The 23,630-nt window shown below is 41.4% G+C and overlaps 1 protein-coding gene and 1 pseudogene across 1 annotated transcript; both read left to right on the top strand.

The window, feature by feature from the left end:
* The first annotated feature begins 1,671 nt into the window (after positions 1 to 1,671).
* LOC135553358 (cytochrome P450 2M1-like) lies at positions 1,672 to 14,089 on the top strand (annotated as a pseudogene).
* Positions 14,090 to 18,889: 4,800 nt separating this feature from the next.
* On the top strand, positions 18,890 to 23,541 carry LOC135552631 (cytochrome P450 2M1-like). Its single transcript, XM_064984355.1, has 9 exons — positions 18,890 to 19,250; positions 19,943 to 20,105; positions 20,251 to 20,400; positions 20,836 to 20,996; positions 21,870 to 22,046; positions 22,239 to 22,380; positions 22,600 to 22,787; positions 22,887 to 23,028; positions 23,268 to 23,541. Exons 1-9 carry the CDS (start codon positions 19,059 to 19,061, stop codon positions 23,465 to 23,467), a joined length of 1,515 nt encoding a protein of 504 aa, XP_064840427.1. The 5' UTR covers positions 18,890 to 19,058; the 3' UTR covers positions 23,468 to 23,541.
* The last annotated feature ends 89 nt before the right edge of the window (positions 23,542 to 23,630 follow it).

Genomic DNA, 23,630 nt, shown 5'->3' with positions numbered 1-23,630 from the left:
CATGACGAGTTTGGAGGGTACTATGGTGTTAAATGCTGAGCTGTTAATCGATGAACAGCATTCTTACATAGGTATTCCTCTTGTCCAGATGGGTTAGGGCAGTGTGCATTGTGATGGAGATTGTGTCGTCTGTGGACCAATTGGGGCGGTAAGCAAATTGGAGTGGGTCGAGGGTGTCAGGTAGGGTGGAGGTGATATGGTCCTTGACTAGTCTCTCAAAGCACTTCATAATGACAGTGAGTGCTATGTGGCAGTAGTTATTTAGCTCAGTTACCTTAGCTTTCTTGAGAACAGGAACAATGGTGGCCCTCTTGAAGCATGTGGGAACAGCAGACTGGTATAAGGATTGATTGAATATGTCTGTAAACACACCAGCCAGCTGGTCTGCACATGCTCTGAGGGCGCGGCCGGGGATGCCATCTGGGCTTGCAGCCTTGCGAGGGTTAACACGTTTAAATGTTTTACTCACGTTGGCTACATTGAAGGAGAGCCCGCAGGTTTTGGTAGCGGCCATGTCAGTGGCACTATATTGTCCTCAAAGCGAGCAAAAAAGTTTTTTAGTCTGTCTGGGAGCAAAGCATTGTTGTCCGCGACAAGGCTGTTTTTTCTTTTGTAGTCCGTGATTGACTGTAGACCCTGCCACATACCTCTCGTGTCTGAGCCGTTGAATTGCGACTCCACATTGCCTCTATACTCACGCTTAGCGTATTTGTCAATGTTGTTGTTCGACGTTATGTGGAACATATCCCAGTCCACGTGATTGAAGCAATCTTGAAGCATGGAATCTGATTGGTCGGACCAGCGTTGAACAGACCTGAGCGCGGGTGCTTCCTGTTTTAGTTTCTGTCTATAGGCTGGAAGCAACAAAATGGAGTCGTGGTCAGCTTTTCCAAAGGGAGGGCCGGGGCGGGCATTATATGCGTCGCGGAAGTTAGAATAACAGTGGTCTAGGGTTTTGCCAGCCCTGGTAGCACAATCGATATGCTGATAGAATTTGGGGAGCCTTGTTTTAAGATTAGTCTTGTTAAAATCCACAGCTATGATAAATGCAGCCTCAGGATATGTGGTTTCCAGTTTACATAGAGTCGAATGAAGTTCTTTCAGGGCCGTCGATGTGTCTGCTAGGGGGGGGGGTATATACACGACTGTGATTATGATCGAAGAGAATTCTCTTGGTAGATAATGCAGTCGGCATTTAATTGTGAGGAATTCTAAGTCAGGTGAACAAAAGGACTTGAGTTCCTGTATGTTGTTATGATCACACCATGTTTCGTTTATCATAAGGCATACACCCCCGCCCTTCTTCTTACCAGAGAGATGCTTGTTTCAGTTGGCGCGATGCGTGAAGAAACCAGGTGGCTGTATCAACTCAGATAGCGTGTCTCGAGTGAGCCATGTTTCCGTGAAACAAAGGATGTTACAGTCTCTGATGTCTCTACAGAAGGCAGCTCAGATTTCGTCTACCTTGTCATCAGGAGACTGGACATTGGCGAGTAGTGTGCTCGGGAGCGATGCGCGATGTGCCCGTCTACGGAGCCTGACCAGAAGACCGCTCCGTCTGCCCCTTCTACGGCGTCATTGCTTTGGGTCGCCGGCTGGGATCCGATCCATTGTCCTGGGTGGTAGGCCGAACCGAGGATCCACTTCGGGAAAGTCGTATTCCTGGTCGTAATGTCGGTGAGTTGATGTTACTCTTATATCCAATAGTTCCTCCCGACTGTATGTAATAAAAAAAATATGATTTTCTGGTGTAACATTGTAAGAAATAACACATTAAAAAAAACAAAATTCTGCATAGTTTCCTAGGAAGGTGAAGCGAGGCGGCCATCCCTGTCGGCATCGGAAGTCTGCTTTGTATGACGCTACAAGCTTGGCACACCTGTATTTGGGCAGTTTGTCCTATTCTCTGCAGATCCTCTCAAGCTCTGTCAGGTTGGATGGGGAGTGTCACTGCACAGCTATTTTCAGGTCTCTCCAGAGATGTTCGATCGGGTTCAAGTCCAGGCTCTGGCGAGGCCACTCAAGGACAAATTAGAGACACACCCCAAGCGACTTACAGCTGTAATCACAGCAAAAGGTGGCGCTACAAAGTATTAACTTAAGGGGGCTGAATAATTTAGCACACCCAATTTTTCAGTTTTTGATTTGTTAAAAAAGTTTGAATTATCCAATTAATGTCGTTCCACTTCATGATTGTGTCCCACTTGTTGTTGATTCTTCACAAAAAATACAGTTTTATATCTTTATGTTTGAAGCCTGAAATGTGGCAAAAGGTCGCAAAGTTCAAGGGGGCCGATTAATTTCGCAAGGCACTGTACCTTTCTCACTTCCCTCTCTCTTGACTCTACAGAGGGACTCTCGAATAGCCTTTGTTAAACATAGAGAGTCTGGGAACATCAAACAAGTGGAGGGAAACTAACCATATTTCGGTAATAGAACCAGTTGAAAATATGCGTTGGTACTTAATGAATATGATGTCAGTTCGGTTGTCATCTGAGACATTATGAGTGATGACAGGATGACATAAACTGTATCTGGGAAAGTCTACACATTATAGTTATCAGATTCACATGGAATTGTTGTGCAATTCCAAGTGTTTAAATATAAAATTATTTGTGAAAAGATGAAATGTAATTTTAGCTTCCAAATGAGAGATTTGGGTTTTCATAAGGTTAGGGCTCTGCTCAATCAGTGGCCCGCCCCTGTGAAGAGACATGGGTTGTAACTATGAAACACACCCTTCTCTCCCTCCACTATATAAGCCCTTGACGAAAATGAAACCTCCTGTTCCGGGTACATTAGGATGACGGTCCGATGTCAGAAGGATTCAGATAATAACTACAGAAAGAAGCCAACCTCAGTGTGAGCTTTGGTTGCGAATGGTATGAACATTGAACTCTTATTCGTTACAGAAGTGATACCTCCTAGCCATTGAGTTAGCAGCGACCTCTGTAAATGTGGGCTAGGAGAGGACAGACAGAGCATTCCGTCTACCACACAACGACGACACTACAACGTATCCCATTCACACCCAGACACACTCTTCAAATGACAAAGAACTCTGTTGGGCATCATGGCCTTCCATCTACCACCAACCTATTACAGCTCAGAGTAAATATTTATTGCATATTCCTTTTCCAAATGGGCGGTAATTTAGAATGCATAAGATTCTGTATTTACGATAGAGTAGCTGCCTACGGCCCGATAGAGACATCGCTTCTCCCTTTGTTCTTCAGTCTTCCCGCTCTTTCACTCAAACCCAACCCCCTTTTCTTTGTGTAACCAGCTGTCATATCTGTTCCGTCCGCTAGGGACGTTTTCCTTTATGACATCATTTGTAATCAAGGTATGATTCATTCTGTGTATATGTAATTCTGTGTGATTAGTTAGGTATTTAGTAAATAAATAATTCAACCCAATTTTGTATTGCTGATTCAACTTGTTAACCAGGGTTCGTGAAGATAACCAAGAATTTACAACTTTCAGATGAGACTGAAATAAGGTGACGATTAATATTGACTGCTATTGATGTAAAATATTACTAGGTCTTTCAGAGTTTATTTGGAAGACAACAGCTCTATAATCACTCTTTCGTGGTGCCCCGACTTTCTAGTTAATTACATTTACATGATTAGCTGAATCAGGTAATATTAATTACAGTAAAAGGATTTTATAGAATAGCATGTCATATCACTTAACCCGGCATAGCCAAAGACACGACAGCTGTTTAAGTCCATAGACAAGACCAAAGCTTACATACAAGACTACTTCGAAGTCTTCCTGGTTAAAACACTGAAGGTAGAACAGTGATACATTCGTGGAATTGGATATTGGACCTCTCTACACATTATGAAAATAAAATCTAGCCACCAGAGCCAAATCTCTACATCATTGTATGAGTTAGCAAATTAGTATGTTAAGTTTGGTATGGTTACATAAGACTGAAGGATCGGTTCAATGGAAACTGACATTTTGACACTGACACAAGGTCTATAACCTCTCACATACTGTGTGGCCTTAATATTTAACTCCAGCAGAATTAAGCATTTCTTGCAGTCTAACGATACACCAAATGTAGGCAAAATGTTGACTCGGTAACAGAAGTGGAGAAACATGATTTCTTTCTTTCTTTCTTTCAGCATCTTGAGAGAATGTGAATGCTCAGTTAGATGCCGTCTGTAGCAGTTGCCAATGGGTTATTAGCCATTTCGGGAGGGTGAACAAACAGCTGACACGCACACCACTATCCCACACATGGAAACAAGTTGTCACAGTTTAACTCAGTCACAGGCCGATCCTTCTAGGAATATACGTCTAAATTCAGCCTGGTCTCAGAGCATTTTGTATTATTTTGTAAGTAATTCTCCATTTAATATGATATGTTAAATTTCGTATGTATTCATTTGTGGATGTCCAGCATCCACTTCGTCTGATATGTTACGAATTACAATTCGTATGATATATTACTAATTTGAAACGCATATGAAATGTTACGAATTCCAATTTGTTGTGGCTAACGCTAGCTAGCTAAACATCGTAGACTGCCTGGATCAAGGAATTGATGTGATGGGGCTCGGCCTTCCACAACTCGGATTATGTGACCTTACGCTCCACCGCTTGCCCTCATCTTCTATAGGCTCTTTGTTGCCACATTCCGACCATCCTGCTGGCTCAATCCTCCTTTACTGCTGCTCGCACTTCCCCTGTCTTGCATTGGGCCTTGTTGTAGTGTGGTGTTGTAATGCTACCAAGGCCAGCTCTTCCGGTAATCATCGTGCTCACCAGCACGCTGTGCTGTACCTGTGACCAGCCTGATCCACTGCATCCTGAGCCCTCCACTTCCTTCCTGTCTTCACCTCTATACCGGCCTGGGAGAATAATGAAATCTAATCAAACAAAATATATCCAATAAGCATGAAGGATAGTAATCTTAACTGAAAACAAGCCTTGTCAATTTTCTCAAGCTTTTCCTCGCCATGATATTTTTCGGTCTAGCTAGATAAGAACAGCAATGATGGTGCTAAGGATGCTGCTACTTCTGCCAAGGTCTTTCTCTTTGCCCCGCCCATGGACCACGATGTAGGCTACAAGGATTCACTCAAAATGACCAACCAAGCTTGATATTGCAATCTTTTTATAGAGTAAAGGAAGTGTGACCGTGTCATCAAGCATCTTATTTATGGTGGCGAAAGAGAGTGGGCCTACTTTGGTGATTAAAAGTGTTTTATTTTATTTTAAATGTTATTTGAAACATGATATCACTTGGCCTATTACACCATCTCATATGCAGGCATAGCCATGTGTTTATAATAAACCATTACCACAACATAAACCATTATTATGACAATTCATAATAAACCCAGCATGTAAAAGATCCAAACCATACATAATTCAAAAAGTATAGGTATTAGGAAACCATAGCTGAATTCAAATACCCATACTAACATACTGTAAACTACATACTTAATGACTATATACTACATACTATTAGTTCATTATAGTATACTGTAAACAAACAGTATCCTTTCAGTTGAGCATACCAGCTCTTCGCCTGTCTACCGGAAGTTGATGCTGTTGCTATGCATCCTCTTGCTAGCTAGTTAGCATAACAAATTATGAGTTAGACATCTTACGACTTCGGGTGTGTTCTTAAATTCAATCTGGAGTGCCAGAGTGCGCTCGTAAATTTTGAGCGTTGTCATATTTTCCGGTTGTAAAATCAGATCTTTTCGCTCTTGGTGAGAACACTGGACACTCGGGCCAAGGAGTAGGGTTGATTTGAGCATTCTGACCTTACAACGGCAGTCAAGCAACCAAGCTTATGTTGGCTAGCTTTCTAGCTACTTCCATACACAAATGAGACCACTCTGACCATTTTACTCGCCCCAGCAGAGCTGGTTAGGCAGTTTTTATGTTATCCAAAGCGTTGGTAACTGTGCTGCTGGCAACTATATGTTGTGTCTTTACTATCATTAAATTAAGACTTTTAGTTATCAAAGATTCTCTGTAATTAGCATTTCTTGATTAACTAATTAATCATGTAACTGTAATTAACTAGGAAGTCGGGCACCAAGGAAAATATTCAGATTAACTTTTCAGATATTTTCATATCTGATTAATAGTCTTCTGATTAATTCATTATTTATTTTACCTCACGTTAGTCTCATTCCAAACGTCATAAATTGTTGGTTATCTGCACGAACCCAGTCTTCACTATGAGTCAGCCATACATCAATTGTCTTAAATCATTTATTTATTAACTAACTAAACGATCACAGAAGTGCACACACAAACAAACAAAGTAAATATGGTTACAAGAAATGATAGGGGAATGTGCCCTAGTGGGCTAAACTGGCATGGCGGCTTGTTAGACAAAAGGGGAGTGGGGGTCAGATGAGAAGTCACTACAGAGTTAATAATTTTAACAATTGAAATGCTAATCCTTTGCACATGAACGCTCACTCATTCGGGAACAATTGCAATCAATATATTTATTTACGCTAAGTGTGTCATCTTGATCTTGATGAAAAGTTTGTTTCTTTTGTAGAATTGTCCATCTCTCTCTCTCTGGGTCAGAATGGATACTTCAGAGTAACATTCAGCGATGTTGTTATAGAATGGATGTTTTGGCAGTTCTCGGTCTTCCCGTTCAATTATATCGAATTCCTAGCAGCAGACTAGTAATTAATATCAAAGACTTGTTATTTTTCTGTCGATATCGATAGTCTAAGAGTTTAACCACGTGGTATGGTTAAAAGATTCAGCCATCTACTCAAACCTTGGCCCTCTCGTTATCGAGGTAAGCTGGTCTGCAACCTTTGTCCTCTCGTGATTGAGAGAAACATGGTCTGTTGAGAAATTCTCAAAGTTGGGGTTTTATTCGAGAGTTGCAGAAAAGGGCCTGTGACCCTAACTGGGCTGATGGGCGGTCCTCTGATTTAGTTATACTCAAAAGGGAATTGGAGTTTCCTTCATTAAACTATCCAAAATCCCATTACGCAATTACAATTCGTATGAGGAGACTGAGTGTATCAGGCCTCCATGGTCGAATAACTGAAAAGAAATCACCACTAAAGGACACCAATAATAAGAAGAGACTTGCTGAGGCCAAGAAACATGAGCAATGGACATTAGACCGGTGGAAATTTGTCCTTTGGTCTGGAGTCCAAATTTGCGATTTTTGGTTTCAACCGCTGTTGACGTTGTCACGTTCGTCGTATGAATCGGACCAAGGCGCAGCGTAGTATTCGTACATTCTTTATTATTATAAGAATGAACACTGAACAAACTAACCAAAATAACAAAACGATATGTGACGCTATACAAATGAGTGCTGACAGGCAACTACACATAGACAAGAACCCACGAACACAAAAGGGAAAATGGCTACCTAAATATGATCCCCAATCAGAGACAAGTGGGAACTGTCGCCGGAAGCTCTGGACTGGGAACTGTCGCCGGATGCTCTGGACTGGGTACTGTCGCCGGAAGCTCTGGACTGGGAACTGTCGCCGGAAGCTCTGGACTGGGAACAGTCGCCTGAAGCTCTGGACTGGGAACTGTCGCCGGAAGCTCTGGACTGGGAACTGTCGCCGGATGCTCTGGACTGGTAACTGGGAACTGTCGCCGGATGCTCTGGACTGGGAACTGTTGCCGGAAGCTCTGGACTGTGGAGGCACACTGGAGACCTGATGCGTGGTGCAGGCACTGGTGGTACAGGGCTGAAGACACGCATCTCGGGGCGAGTGCGGGGAGCAGGCACAGGACATACTGGACTCTGGAGGCGCACTGGAGGCCTGGTGCGTGGGACTGGTACAGTTGGCACCGGCTGAAGACACCCGCCTCAGGACGTGTGCGAAGAGCAGGCACAGGACATACTTGACTGTGGAGGCGCACTGGAGATCTGGAGCGTAGAGCTGGCACAATGAGTCCTGGCTGATTGCTCTCTTGAGCCAGGAAAGTGCGGGCGCTGGCACAGGATGCACTGGGCTGTGCAGACGCACCGTAGACATAGTAGGCAGAGCCGGTACAGGATATTGTCGTCGTCATACCCTGACCTAACCACAATATAAAGAAAACAGAGATATCTAAAGTCAGAGTGTAATAAATTCATTAAAAAATCCTACAATGTAATTTTCTGGATGTTTTTTCCTCATTTTGTCTGTCATAGTTGAAGTGTACCTATGATGAAAATTACAGGCCCCTCTCATCTTTTTAAGTGGGAGAACTTGCACAATTGGTGGCTGACTGAATACTTTTTTTGCCCCACTGTATAACGTGATTTGACATTTTATCTGTGGCCAATGACCTTGAGCCTTCTTGGATAGGCACTTCACAACTTTGGGATGGGGCGCAGGAGCATCGAAGAACATGTCCAAGAAGAGGCTAAGGTGCTGGTGAAAGCCTTCAGTGAATATTGAGGTAGATTGTTTTCTGAGTATTTTTCTTGCTTTTGAAATATATTTTATCATAACTTTATTGGCAATATCCTCGAGCGGAGCATGGGGGCCTCAAGCGTAGAAATAATTGAATTATATATATTATTATTTTTTGCCAAATCATGAGCAAGGCCCCTTGATTAGGGAATTGTCTCTTCTGCCTAATGGTAAATCTGCCACTGGTAAAACCTCCCCAGTACAAAACCAGACAGAGCATTTTGCCAGGACCTGCCTCTCCCTCCAGGACCCTAGAATTAAATTACAAGGGAGTTTAACATTTGTTTTGTAATCAGTGTAACTGAGAACTGGGGCAGGGGTAATGTCATCACAGATAAGGAAGTATTTGTATACATTATTCTCAGTATATTATCTTCAGCAAGGTTTTCACGCTAAACATGTGATTGAAAAGTTAACATTTTACTTTAAAAGACATGGAAAATCTAGTGTTTAATTCAAACGTAGTTGTTGCTTCTCACAGCTATTTCTAAACGTTTCACCATCATAATATTATATACTTCATGGATAACCAATCAATTATTTTAATGTATTTGTCTGTCCTTGCCTTCCTTCTCTAATCCAGATTCAGTTGTCAATCCCAAATAATTGCTTTGCAATTGTGTTGGCAATGTGATCTGCTCCGTAGTCTTTGGGCCCAGGTTTGAAAATGACGACCCAATGTTTCTGCTCATCCAAAAGGCTGTTGATGCCTACTTCCTTGTACTCAACAGCCCTATTGGAGTGGTACAGTAACTTTTCAGATCATCTCTTTTCATAGAATCTTCCATTGCTCTCAACGCCATCACAGTAATTGCACAAAATGGCCTTGGGCTGACCAAGCCATTGTTTTCACTAACAAAACCCCCTCCCATTTCTTTCAGATGTACAACATGTTCCCTAGAATTGTTTGCTGCTTTCCAGGCAAACACCATGGGATGTTTGCTTTCATAAACAAGGCCAGAGACTACACACAAAGGCAAGCAGAAATCCATCTTAATTCTTGGTACTACCCATCCCAGATCCGGGAGCGTTGTCATCAACTGACACGAATTAGCATAACGCAACGGACATAAATATTACGAGAAAATATTCCTATTCATGAAATCACAAGTTAAATATATTGAAACACAGCTTAGCCTTTTGTTAATCACCCTGTTATCTCAGATTTTGGCATAAAATGCTTTACAGCCAAAGCAAGACAATCATTTGTGTAAGTTTATCGATAGCCTAGCATAGCATTATGCCTAGCTAGCAGCAGGCAACCTGGTTGCGAAAATCAGAAAAGCAATCAAATTAAATTGTTTACCTTTGATGAGCTTCGGATGTTCACTCACGAGACTCCCAGTTAGATAGCAAATGTTCCTTTTTTCCCAAAATAGCCGATATAGCTCCGTTAGTTCTTCACGTTTGGCTGAGAAATCGACCGGAAATTGCGGTCACGACAACGCCGAAAAATATTCCAAATTAGCTCCATAATATCGACAGAAACATAGCAAACGTTGTTTATAATCAATCCTCAATGTGTTTTTCAAATATCTATTCGATAATACAGTATATCAACCGGGACAGATGGCTTCTTAGTAGGAAAGAGAGAAACAATGGCCGCATTTGTCCTTTACGCACAAAACACTCTGAGAGACTTCAGCTGACCACTGACGCAATGTTGACGTTCAAGCTCATTTTTCAAAATAGAAGCCTGAAACTATGTATTGTTACACTAGACACATTAGGGAAGCCATAGAAAAAGGAATCTGGTTGATATCTCATTCACTGCTCAATAGGGATGCATAGGAACGCAGAGGTTTCTAAATAAGTCACTTCCTGATTGGATTTTTCTCATGCTTTCGCCTGCAATATCAGTTCTGTTATACTCACAGACAATATTGTTACAGTTTTGGAAACTTTAGAGTGTTTTCTATCCTAAGCTGTCAATTATATGCATATTCTAGCATCTTGTCCTGACAAAATAGCCTGTTTACTTAGTTATTTCTTGTCACGCTTCAGCCTTGGAAAATATTTGTTTGTAAATTTGATTCAAGCATATTGCTAGTGATGGTAATCTTGTCATTGATAGAATTGCTTACTTTAGCAATGTTAGTTGGTTGCATTTACTCACACAAATTGCCTTGCCTTTCATGTATGCCGTCAGCTGTATTACTTTGCTTGTGCGTTATGTAAACTAATCGTGCGTCATGTAAACGAACTGTTTCTGGTGTAATATGCTTTGTTATTGTACAGAGGTGGTTGCACATTTTTGGAGTAATTAAAGAGTTAGCCAATTACCATATGAGTAACAATTAGCTATATGGTTTGGCATCATGCCAGATGCATGGTACCTTAGCATGTGCTTTGTATTTATGCAACTTCAAATGTATAATGTACAGCTATTTTTTATTTATTTAATTTTTTACCTTATTTATTATTATTTATTATTATTATTTAACCAGGTAGGCTAGTTGAGAGCAAGTTCTCATTTGCAACTGCGACCTGGCCAAGATAAAGCATAGCAGTGTGATCAGATAACAACACAGAGTTACACATGGAGTAAATAATAAACAAGTCAATAACACAGTATAAAAAAAATAAAAAAAAGAGTCTATAGACATTGTGTGCAAAAGGCATGAGGAGGTAGGCAAATAATTACAATTTAGCAGATTACACTGGAGTGATAAATGACCAGATGGTCATGTGCAGGTAGAGATACTGGTGTGCAAAAGAGCAGAAAAGTAAATAAATAAAAACAGTATAGGGATGAGGTAGGTAAAATGGGTAGGCTGGGTCGCAGTGGTGGGTGGTATAAGTTGCTTTAGTAACAAAACGGATGGCACTGTGATAAACTGCATCAAGTTTGCTGAGTAGAGTATTGGAAGCTATTTTGTAGATGACATCGCCGAAGTCGAGGAACGGTAGGATAGTCAGTTTTACTAGGGTAAGTTTGGCGGCGTGAGTGAAGGAGGCTTTGTTGCGGAATAGAAAGCCAACTCTAGATTTGATTTTAGATTGGAGATGTTTGATATGAGTCTGGAAGGAGAGTTTACAGTCTAGCCAGACACCTAGGTACTTATAGATGTCCACATATTCCAGGTCGGAACCATCCAGGGTGTTGATGCTAGTGGGGCGTGCGGGTGCAGGCAGCGAATGGTTGAAAAGCATGCATTTGGTATTAGAGTTCAAGAGCAGTTGGAGGCCACGAAAGGAGTGTTGTATGGCTTTGAAGCTCGTTTGGAGGTTAGATAGCACAGTGTCCAAGGTCTGTGTAGAGGTGGATCAGGGAATCGCCCGCAGCAAAAGAGTCGGCCTGAGAATTGAGCCATGTGGCACCCCCATAGAGACTGCCAGAGGACCGGACAACATGCCCTCCGATTTGACACACTGAACTCTGTCTGCAAAGTAGTTGGTGAACCAGACAAGGCAGTCATTAGAAAAACCGAGGCTACTGAGTCTGCCGATAAGAATATGGTGATTGACAGAGTCGAAAGCCTTGGCCAGGTCGATGAAGACGGCTGCACAGTACTGTCTTTTATCGATGGCGGTTATGACATCGTTTAGTACCTTGCGAACAGTATATCAATGTGAATTGAATACTAAAGTATATTATTTTCTGTATTTTGCAGTCTCACAACATAAACATTTTCAATATATTCATTCATTCAAGTCACACTTTAGGAGTTTTATTGAAGACTTAGTTGTTAACTATCTGTCTAGTTTTGCATGGGAACACAATTCAAGTGCACAATAACTCCTCTGAACCTCAGGAATTCATCGAGGCCTTCCTGGTTAAAATGCTGGAGGTACAAAACACGGCACGATCCTCACATTGGAGGGTGAACTTCTTACACATGATGAAAATATGGAATGTGGCTGGAATTAAGATACTATCTATGTCCACTTATGTGAGTTTGGCTATCATGAGTGAATAGACAAGTGAGAGGCCAATTTTTGGTTTTCCAATGTATTTAGTGACAATACGTATGTGGAGATGGCAACAACTAGCCACCAGATATCGCTGTTTACTTACATAACTGATGGTGACTTATTCTCTTCTCTTAGGAGAAAGAAGATCCCAACAATGAGACTATGGTGATGACTGCATGGAACATTTTTGCTGCTGAAACAGAAACCACAACATCCACCCGAGAACACTAATTTCTGATGCTGTTAAAGTACCCTCACATTCAAGGTTCGCTGCTACCCAGCTCTTTATAGATTGCGTCCAAGTCTCCTAGACCTATTAGATAACATTGTAATCCCCAAAAGAATAGTCCTGGACTATAAATAGTTTGACATTTATTACGATGTAGTTACATGTAATAACTCCAACAACAATCCGTACATGGTATCAGTGCAGCATAAAGTGTGACTTAAATCTTCCTAAGAGAGAAGGAGATAGACAAGATGATTGGCTCAAGAGTGCCCACGGTTGACAACAGAGTTAAAATGCCCTACACAGATGCTCTCATCCACGAAGCCCAGCGATACATGGACCTCAGTCTCACCTCTGTACCCCACAAAGTGATCAGAGATACAGAGTTCTACAACTACCACATTCCAGAGGTGACCACAATTATGTAACTGTACCAACACTGAATGTTACATTCCACCGTATTTTGTTTGACGTGGAAGTGTTAAAATTGTTTTACTGATCAACATGCAGTTTTCATAGCAAGTGAAGGGTGTTATTTTGTCATTCTTTCAGGGTACCATGGTCCTGCCTCTGCTGTCCTCTGTGCTTGTTGATCCCAAACTGTTTAAAAACCCAGATGAGTTTGACCCAGAGAACTTCCTGGATGAAAATGGATGCTTCAAGAAAAATGGATTCTTCGCTTTTGGAGTGGGTAAGATCATGCTGCAAGTAGTTTGTGGATTAAGTGAGTTCCTGTATTTAGCCTATCCACAAACAAACATTACAATATGAGAGGATTGTGACTGCTCTTATCATGACACAAGGCGAGACCCAGATGCAGGAGGCAGATGGTTGGAGTCTTACAATATTTAATAATCCAATAGGGTAAGGCAAGAGAATGGTCATGGACAGGCAAAAGGTCAAAACCAGTTCAGAGTTCAAAAGGTACCAAAAGGCAGGCAGAATCAAGGTCAGGACAGGCAGGATGATCAGGCAGGGGTCAAAACCGGAAAGACTATCAAAAGGAGAATAGCAAAAGGAGAACAGGAAAAACACACTGACTTGACAAACATACAAGATGAACTGGCACAGAGAGACAGGAAACACAGGGATAAATACACTGGGGAAAATAAGCGACACCTGGAGGGGGTGGAGAACATCACAAGGACAGGTGAAACAGATCAGGGTGTGACAGCCCTAGCCTGGTGGAGCTAGCCTGATCCACCAGCCTAGGATTTCCCCACTCATTTAAAAAATTTAACAAGAAACCTCTGGTCAACTTCAATTCAGTTATAGGCTCAGCTGACTGACAATGACCTCTCCCTTCTCTTTTCCCTCAGGGAAGCGGGTGTGTCTGGGAGAGGCTCTGGCCAGAGTGGAGCTCTTTCTCTTCTTTACCTCCCTCCTGCAGAGCTTCACTTTCACCAGCACCAAACCTCCAGAGGAGATCAACATCGAGCCAGCGTGCTCCAGCTTTGGCCGCGTGCCGCGTTCCTATGATTGCTACATCAAACTCAGGACTGAGGAGTGACCACTTTACTGTGGAGAGGTCACAGGCTCAGCTTCACAGGCAGCTGCTTGTCATTATACAGTAACCATAACCTTACATTTACCTCCTTTTTTCTTGTAGACAACTATATAAGCGTTAGTGAGTTGTATGTATCTTGCTATTTTTCTCAGGTAGGATCTCTAAGGTATGGGTTGATATTTCAAGGCTAATTTCTGTCCACATTCATGTATTTTTAAGCTTGTTTTTGGTCAGGTTTCAAGAATTCCCATCAGAGATGTTGCTTACCATATCTCCATACTTTTCATCATACTCCCCTGCTTTGTGCCCTTGTTAAACAGGACAACATTTCTGCACATGCCTATAGGTTCATATTAAGTTCTCTATTGAAATGTTATGGAAACAGGACCAGAAGTTCTGTGTTAAAATGTAAGCCAATGAAATGTGTTTTGTTTTGTAGGTTGCTACATGGTTAGGACTGTACATATATACATGCAAACCACTTAGGGGTACTGTACACTATGTATACTGTGGGGGTCACTATGTTATTCTGCCTTTTGTATTCAACATGACTGATGTGTGGTAACACAACATTTGGTTGTGACTTTTGCTTCAACTAATAAATAGTACTGCACACTTCAGCCAGATTCAAACAATATCTTGTGTGCCCAGACCTGTCCTTAAAAAATGAGCTTCGTGTTCCGATTTACCTGCTCACATATAACTGTTGTTTTGGACTTGTGTAGACACACAAGTATATCCATGTAGACATATATCTGTTTGACAGAAGCAGAACGCTGTGACTGGAATGTTAGAGGTTACCAGAAAAATAATTCAATTACCTCATGAAGGTAACATTTTGCATATGCTTTTGACACAATGGTTGTGATTGGCACAACTGATATTATTGAGTTTGTTCGCAAACTTAAACCTACAGTGGTGTGAAAGTATTTTCCCCTTGTCCTAATTTTCTCCACTTTTACATGTTTGCTATTGAATGTACTCAGATCTTCAACCGAAATCTATTAGATAAAGGGAACACATAACACAACGATTACATACTTACTTCATAAACAAAGTTATCCAACACCCAATGCCACTGTGAAAAAGTAATTGCCCCCTTACACTCATAACTGGTTGTGCCAGATTTAGCTGCAACGACTCCAACCAAACTCTTACTATAGTTGTTGATCAGCCTCTCACGTCGCTGTGGAGGAATTTTGGCCCACTCTTGCATGCAGAACTTCTTTAACTTTCAAGCATTAACTGCTCGTTTCAAGTCTTGCCACAACAGCTCAATTGGGATTTGGTCTGGACTTTTGACTAGGCCATTCCAAAACTTCAAATGTGTTGCTTTTGAACCATTTTCATGTACACTTGATTGTGTGTTTTGAAACACTGTCTTGTGGCAAAACCCACAAATGTTGCTAAGTTAAAGCAGTTCTGCATGCAAGTGTGGGCCGAAATTCCTCCACGGAGATGTCAGAGACTTATCAACAGCTACAGGAAGCATTTGGCTGCAGGCATTGCAGCTAAAGATGGTACAACCAGTTATTGAGTGCAAGGGGGCAATTACTTTTTCACACAGGGGAATTGGGTGTTGGATAACTTTGTTCATTAAATAAATTAAATAAGTATACATTTTGTTTGTTATTTGTAAATGCAGGTTTCCCTTATCTAATAAGATCTGAAAGTAATCCGTTTAAAAAAAATGTGCAAAAATAGAGAAAATCAGCAAGGGAGCAAGTACTTTTTCACTGTCAGTGATACTGGCAAGAAAATAGACTGGCTAGCTAACAACGTCATGAAAACAATGTTCGCTTCAAATGGACAGAAAGTATGTATGTTATGGTTCTGGATGGCCAGATAGCTAACAACAATGACACGAAACTGCCATGTCGTGGACCGTAAGTGTCTCGTTTCAGCTCATTTGATCTTGCTGTTGATACAATATCTTGTTTTGAGGTGTTTTGACTGTCACATTTCTGCTAATAAGGCTAATATTAGCTATCTAGCTAGCTACCAACAACCATAACGATGTATTTGAGAGACCGGTGCTCACAAAATATAGTTGACATGTTATCAACAATCTAAGCCAATTCAGTCTGTTTTGCCCCATAGTTGTGCACACATCGGTTTTGTTGCTAGACAACCAACACCATAGTGCACTCCAAGCTCATCATTAAGCTTCAAGTTCATCTGCTTCCACATCACTGACAACCCGAAATGGTCAGTCCATACAGACAATGTGGTCAAGAAGGTGCAAACTCAGGAGGCTGAAGAAATTTGGCTTTGCCCCTGCCCCTGCCCCATCCTCAAGGACCTCAGCCACCCGAGCCACAGCCTGTTCACCCCGCTACAATCTAGAAGGAGGAGACAGTACAGGTGCATCAAAGCTTGCACAGAGAGCCTGAAAAACAGCTTCTATCTCTAGGACATCAGACTGCTAAATAGTCACCAGAAGCTGGCCTCCGCCCAGTACTCTGCCCTGTACTTAGTCACTGTTACTAGCCAGTCTCCACCCAGTACCCTGCCCTGAACTTAGTCACTGTTACTAGCCAGCCTCCGCCCAGTACCCTGCCCTGAATTTAGTCAATGTTACGAGTCGGCTACCACCCAATACTTTACTCTGCACCTTAGAGACTGCTGCCCTATATACAGTTGAAGTCGGAAGTTTACATACACTTAGGTTGGAATCATTAAAACTCATTTTTCATCCACGCCACACATTTCTTGTTAACAAACTATAGTTTTGGCAAGTCGGTTAGGACATCTACTTTGTGCATGACACAAGTAATTTTTCCAACAATTGTTTACAGATTATTTCACCTATAATTCACTGTATCACAATTCCAGTGGGTCAGAAGTTTACATACACTGAGTTGACCGTGCCTTTATTAAACAGCTTGGAAAATTCCAGAAAAGGATGTCATGTCTTTAGAAGCTTCTGATTGACTAATTGACATAATTTGAGCCAATTGGAGGTGTACCTGTGTATGTATTTCAAGGCCTATCTTCAAACTCAGTGCCTCTTTGCTTGACATCATGGGAAAATCAAAAGAAATCAGCCAAGACCTCAGAAAAAGTTGGTAGACCTCCACAAGTCTGGTTCATCCCTGGGAGCAATTTCCAAACGCCCGAAGGTACCACGTTCATCTGTACAAACACTAGTACGCAAGTATAAACACCATGGGACCACGCAGCTGTCATACTGCTCAGGAAGGAGAGGCGTTCTGTCTCCTAGAGATGAACGTACTTTGGTGCGAAAAGTGCAAATCAATCCCAAAACAACAGCAAAGGACCTAGTGAAGATGTTAGAGGAAACAGGTACAAAAGTATCTATATCCACAGTAAAACTAGTCTTATATCGACATAACATGAAAGGCCGTTCAGCAAGGAAGAAGCCACTGCTCCAAAAACGCCATAAAAAAGTCAGACTATGGTATGCAACTGCACATGGGGACAAAGATTGTACTTTGTGGAGAAATGTCCTCTGGTCTGATGAACAAAAATAGAACTGTTTGGCTATAATGACCATCTTTATGTTTGGAGGGAAAAGGGTGAGGCTTGCAAGCCGAAGAACATCATCCCAACTGTGAAGCACAGGGGTGTTGTGGGGGTGTTTTGCTGCACGAGGGACTGGTGCACTTCACAAAATAGATGGCATCATGAGGCAGGAAAATTATGTGGATATATTGAAGCAACATCTCAAGACATCAGTCAGGAAGTTTAAGCTTGGTCGCAAATGGGTCTTCCAAATGGACAATGACCCCAAGCATACTTCAAAAGTTGTAGCAAAATGGCTTTAGGACAACTAAGTCAAAGTATTGGAGTGGCCATCACAAAGCCCCGACCTCAATCCTATAGACAATTTGTGGGCAGAACTGAAAAAGCGTGAGCGAGCAAGGAGGCCAGTTACACCAGCTCTGTCAGGAGGAATGGGCCAAAATTCACCCAACTTATTGTGGGAAGCTTGTGGAAGGCTACCCGAAATGTTTGACCCAAGTTAAACAATTTAAAGGCAATGCTACCAAATACTAATTGAGTGTATGTAAACTTCTGACCCCACTGGGAATGTGATGAAAGAAATTAAAGCTGAAATAAATCATTCTCTCTACTATTATTCTGACATTTCACATTATTGAAAGAAAGTGGGGATCCTAACTGACCTAAGACAGGGAATTTTTACTAGGACTACATTTCAGGAATTGTGAAAACTGAGTTTAAATGTATTTGGCTAAGCTGTATGTAAATTGCCGCCTTCAACTGTACATAGTCATTTAATACTGGTGACTTTAATAATGTTTACATACTGTTTTACCCACTTCATATGTATATACTGTTGTCTAGGCAAGGCTCATCCTTATAGAACAGGCGCTGTTCACACCTTTTCACACCTTCTCTATTCATGTCCATAATGTCTATACACACCATCATAAACATATATATTTATATTCTGGAGTCTGACGTTGCTCGTTCTGAAATTTCTTAATTGAATTTTTTGGCTTTGTGTGTATTGTCTTGTATTGTTAGGTATTACTGCACTGGTGGAGCGAGAAACAGAAGCATTTCGTTGCACCTGCAATAATATCTGCAACATATGTGTACACAACCAATATATTTTGATTTGAACCCGTTTATTGTGCGGTTTATTTTCTTAACTGATTTTTGTCTGCGTAGCGTTTTTACAAATCAGCTACACACGTTGTCTGTTAAAATAGGCTACATAGAGTGCAGGGGAGTGTACTCTACATACCCCAAGGGTGTTGAGAGGAGCCCTTAAAAGAGTCACTATTTTTTATGACAGTCGTCAGACACATCTTTCTTGTTTATTAGTCATTCACGAAATGATAGTTCCTGTCTAAACTCCAACCACAGCTTTCCTGTAACATCTTGCACACAACGTTCTACTTTCTCTCTTTGCCTACAGTATTGCTACAGTGTGGAGTTGCCACACTGCTCGGACACATCTTAGTCCTTAAGTGACTTGAACATGGATTTACTACATGTACTGCAGACTAACATTTTGTCCATAATAATGGCTATAGTGGTTATTATTTTACTTTGGAAGTACATGGGGAAACAGAGCAGCTATGGCCGTTTGCCTCCGGGTCCTTCACCAATTCCTCTGCTTGGTAACTTGTTACAAATGGATCTGAAACGACCGGACAAGTCCTACATGAAGGTCAGTTAAAAGCTACAATCTGTTTGACTCTCTTAAAGTCATAGATGCAGCTACGGATGCAAGTACTGCAGTCATAGATCAATATTATAGTTTTAATAATTTGACGCTACAGTGTACATTGTTTGCAGTGTTGAGGATGGACTAATTACATGTACTGTGATCAGTTACATGTAATCTGATTACAAAACTAATCAGTTACGTACCACCAAAAATATTGTAATCAGATTACAGATACTTTTGAAAAATGAGATGATTACTTATTGGATTATTCAGAAAGGCTGTTCGCAATAAAAATATATACTTTTTTTGTCAATGACATTTAATTCTGCATTTAAAAAAGGCACATGTTGAAGTTTGTTCCACCTGAGCGAGTCTGATCACGAGTCAGAGACCACTATGAAGACACACCAAATTAGTTTGATGGATCATTTGTGTCTTTTTCTATTGCCTCTTGAGGGGAAACTAATGTTACTGAGTTTGGATATTTCAAAAGTTAACATTACTGATTCTTATTTTGGACAGGTACCTAGCAACTGTAACAGATTATATTTCCAAAGTAATCTACTCAGCCCTGATCGTTTGCTTAAAGACAATGGGATAAAATGAAGGGATAAGACAGTTGTACTAAGTTCATGAAGGAGTTATAAGTTATATTCTTCAAGAATCAATGGGTTCCTCTCATCTCTCTTCAGCTCAGTAAGACATATGGCTCAGTGTTTACTGTATGGCTGGGCTCCAAACCTGTAGTGGTGATCTCTGGCTATCAGGCTATCAAGGATGCTTTTTTCAACCAAGGAGAAGAGTTCAATGGAAGAGCCAACTCTGCCATTACCCTGAAACTCGTTAATGAACATGGTGAGTAAAATGACTGGAAGAGGGATGTAGTAAGATACACGAGTCATAGTGTCGTAATCTGTGTGGAAATGGACTTTGCTTAGAAAAGGGAAGTACTGTGCATTGTTCATCCTATCTCTCTGTCCTGTTGTACACATCAATCTAGGGGTGGGATTGAGTAATGGGCAGAGGTGGAAAACTCTTCGCAGTTTCTCCTCGATGTCCCTGAAAAACCTTGGAAAAGGATGCAGGAGCCTCGAGGAGAGGGTCCAAGAGGAAGCTAGGAGTCTAGTGAAAGCCTTCAGTGAATATGGAGGTATGTTGTTTTTGTCTGTGACATCTGTCGGTACATAATAATGTATGGAAAATAGTGAATGGAATGGCATCAAACACATAGAAACCATGTGTTTTCATGTATTTGATACCTTACCACTTATTCCGGCTGGGATATCCTTGTCCCATCACGCTCTAGTGCCTCCTTGTGGCGAGTCGGGTGCATGCACGCTGACTTCGGTCAAGAAGCAGTAAGGCTGGGCAGGGTCGTGTTTCGGAGGACGCATGGCTCTCGACCTTCGCCTCCCGGTTCCGTATGGGAGTTGCAGCGATGGGACAAGTCTGTAACTACCAATAGGATATCATGAAATTGGGGAGAAAAAGGGGTACACATATATATATATATATATAATTTGTCACCAACCTCCTGTGGTGTGCAAGCATGTGTGTTTATGCTTGTCTGCTGTCTCTATTCCAGATTCCACTGTCAACCCCAAAGAACTCCTGTTCCATTCTATTATCAACCTATTCTGGTCCATCGTCTTTGGGCGCAAGTTTGAATACAACGACCCAGAGTTTCAGATCCTCTACAAGCCTGTCTATACATACTTCGACATGCTAAAAAGCAAAATGGCAATGGTATGGTAGCACATTCAGTGCCTTCAATTACCTGTAAGGTCCCTCAGTCAACCAGTGAATTTCAAATGCAGATTCAAACACAAAGACCAGGGAGTCTTGAAAGATGGGCCCCTATTGATAGATGGGAGGGGGGGAAGGGTGTCCTTCCTAACTCAGTTGCCAGAAAGGAAGGAAACCGCTCAGTGATTTCACTTTTTTTTAGGATTGGTTGTATTGATACACAATCTAAAGCCTAATTAATAACTTTACCACGCTCAAGGAGTTATTCAGTGTCTGTACAAAAACAATCATTTGTGTATACCAATTGGTGCCTTTCTTTGCGAGGCATTGGAAAAGCCAATGTGGTTGAATCTGTGCTCAAAAAACATTACTCAAGGGAAGGTACTTACAGATAATTGTATGTGTGGGGTACAGAGACGGTGTCGTCATTCAATAAATCATGTTCACCCCTATTATTGTCCATGCAACTTCTATGATTTGTTAGGTAAATGGACTCTTGAACCTAATAAGGCTTGCCACAACAAAGGGGGCAAATACTTATATAACCAATTTAATTTGTAGAAATGTATAGAATGTTATTTTCACTGACAATATTTGGTATTTTGTGTAGATCAGTGACAAAGAAATCATAAATATATACATTTCAAACCCAGTTTGTAATGCAACAAAATGTGAAAAAAATCCAAGGTGGATAAATACTTATGATATGCCTGTTATTTATCTATACCAGATCTTCCAAAGCATGACTTGATTGTGTCTTATAAGCTTGCCTGCCGAAATGGATAATGATAACAAAAGTATGTGGGTCACCATTTGAATATAACAACCACTCCTTCTTTCCTTCCCATGTTTCCAATGTTGCGTCTCTTCCAGCTGTACAACATTTCCCCGAGAATTGTTGAGTGCTTTCCAGGAAAACACCACAAGCTGTTTAAGGCCATAGACAAGGCCAAAGCTTACATACGAGAGGAAGCAGATCGTCGCCTTAAAAACATGGACACCTTTAACCCCAAGGACTACTTCGACGTCTTCCTGGTTAAAATGCTGGAGGTAAAACAGTGATTGATTCCTGGAATTTGATGTTGAACCTCTTACACGGTATCAAAATATTGTAGTAGCACCAACAATATATGAACAATGTTTACGTGGGTCTGAATCTTTGTCTGAATCTTTGTGCAAAAATCGTACTTTTTCACAAATCTATCAGTATAGGATTTAGAGGTGTCTTCCAACTTTCCTTAGGAGAAGGGTCAGCCCGAGACCGAGTTCAACTATGACAACTTGTTTCCGTGTGTGTGGGATCTGTTTGCTGCCGGCACGGAGACCCAGTCCTCCACCCTATCACACGCCTGTCTGATGATGATCAAGTACCCTGACATCCAAGGTATTCTTTCTTCTGTATCACTGTTATTGAAATTATACTAATTTATTGCTAAATAGAAAATAGTACTGGTAAACCAGCCAAATATCTGCAACAGAGAGTTTACATTACACACCATGTAAGCAGCACATACATGCGGGCATTTCTTAATTCCCAACAGACTATAAACACTGTATATTAACCCAAATGCTATGAAGGCCTATGACTGTCTCTCTCCCTCAGAGAAAGTTCAGAAGGAGATAGACGAGGTGATTGGCTCAAACAGAGTCCCCACAGTTGACGACAGACATAAGATGCCATACACGGACGCTGTCATCCACGAAATCCAGAGAAGTATGAGTCTTGCTCCCATTGCTTTCCCTCACCAAATGACCCGAGACACAACGTTCCACAACTACCGCATCCCAAAGGTGACCAACATTTCCGCGAACCTATCCTACACGTCTGTTATTTTTTACTTGTTAACCTGTCAATTGTTTTATGTAAGTACTCTTTTGTAATTCTTCCAGGGAACCACAGTGTTTCCACTGTTGTCATCTGTGCTGTTTGACCCCAAACTGTTCAAGAACCCGGATGAGTTTGACCCAGAGAACTTCCTGGATGACAATGGAGTCTTTAAGGAAAACAACGGATTTCTTGTTTTTGGACTGGGTAAAATGATGTTACAATTGTCTAATAGAATAATATGAGAATGTGAAAAACAATAACCACTCTGTAGTAGCTCTCAGAGAAAAAAATACTCAACATCATCACACAATGTACATACACATGGCTAGCATCTTGTTTGATAGGTTTTGCATATATCAATCCAGGCCAATGTGTAGGTTTCAGTCTCAGGATTGTAGGTTGACCGCTGAAGGTAACTTCTCTCCTCTCCCACTGTCCATCAGGGAAGCGGTGCTGCCTGGGAGATGAGATGGGGATTCCCAGGACGGTGCTCTTCCTATTCTTTACTTCCCTTCTTCAGCGCTTCACCTTCAGGGGCACCAAACCTCCAGAGGAAATTGACGCCAGTGTAGTTTCCTACTTTCATGGTCGCCTGGCGCGCCCCTACACCTGCTATGTCAAACTCAGGACACCAAATATTTAATTGCTCAAACAGCTTTTAATCTGGATGAAATTCAATGTGATTCACTTTCTGAATAAAGGAAGGTCAACAGCAAAGTTGCCATGTCATTATTAATGTCCCATTTTTTGTTAGATACAAAAATAACAATAGACAAACACTGTCAGATTAAGAATAATTTAATTTA

Source organism: Oncorhynchus masou, chromosome 13, assembly GCF_036934945.1.
Source record: "Oncorhynchus masou masou isolate Uvic2021 chromosome 13, UVic_Omas_1.1, whole genome shotgun sequence".
In the NCBI taxonomy this organism is placed as follows: Eukaryota; Metazoa; Chordata; class Actinopteri; order Salmoniformes; family Salmonidae; genus Oncorhynchus; species Oncorhynchus masou.
This window is presented reverse-complemented; position numbering and strand designations above follow the sequence as displayed.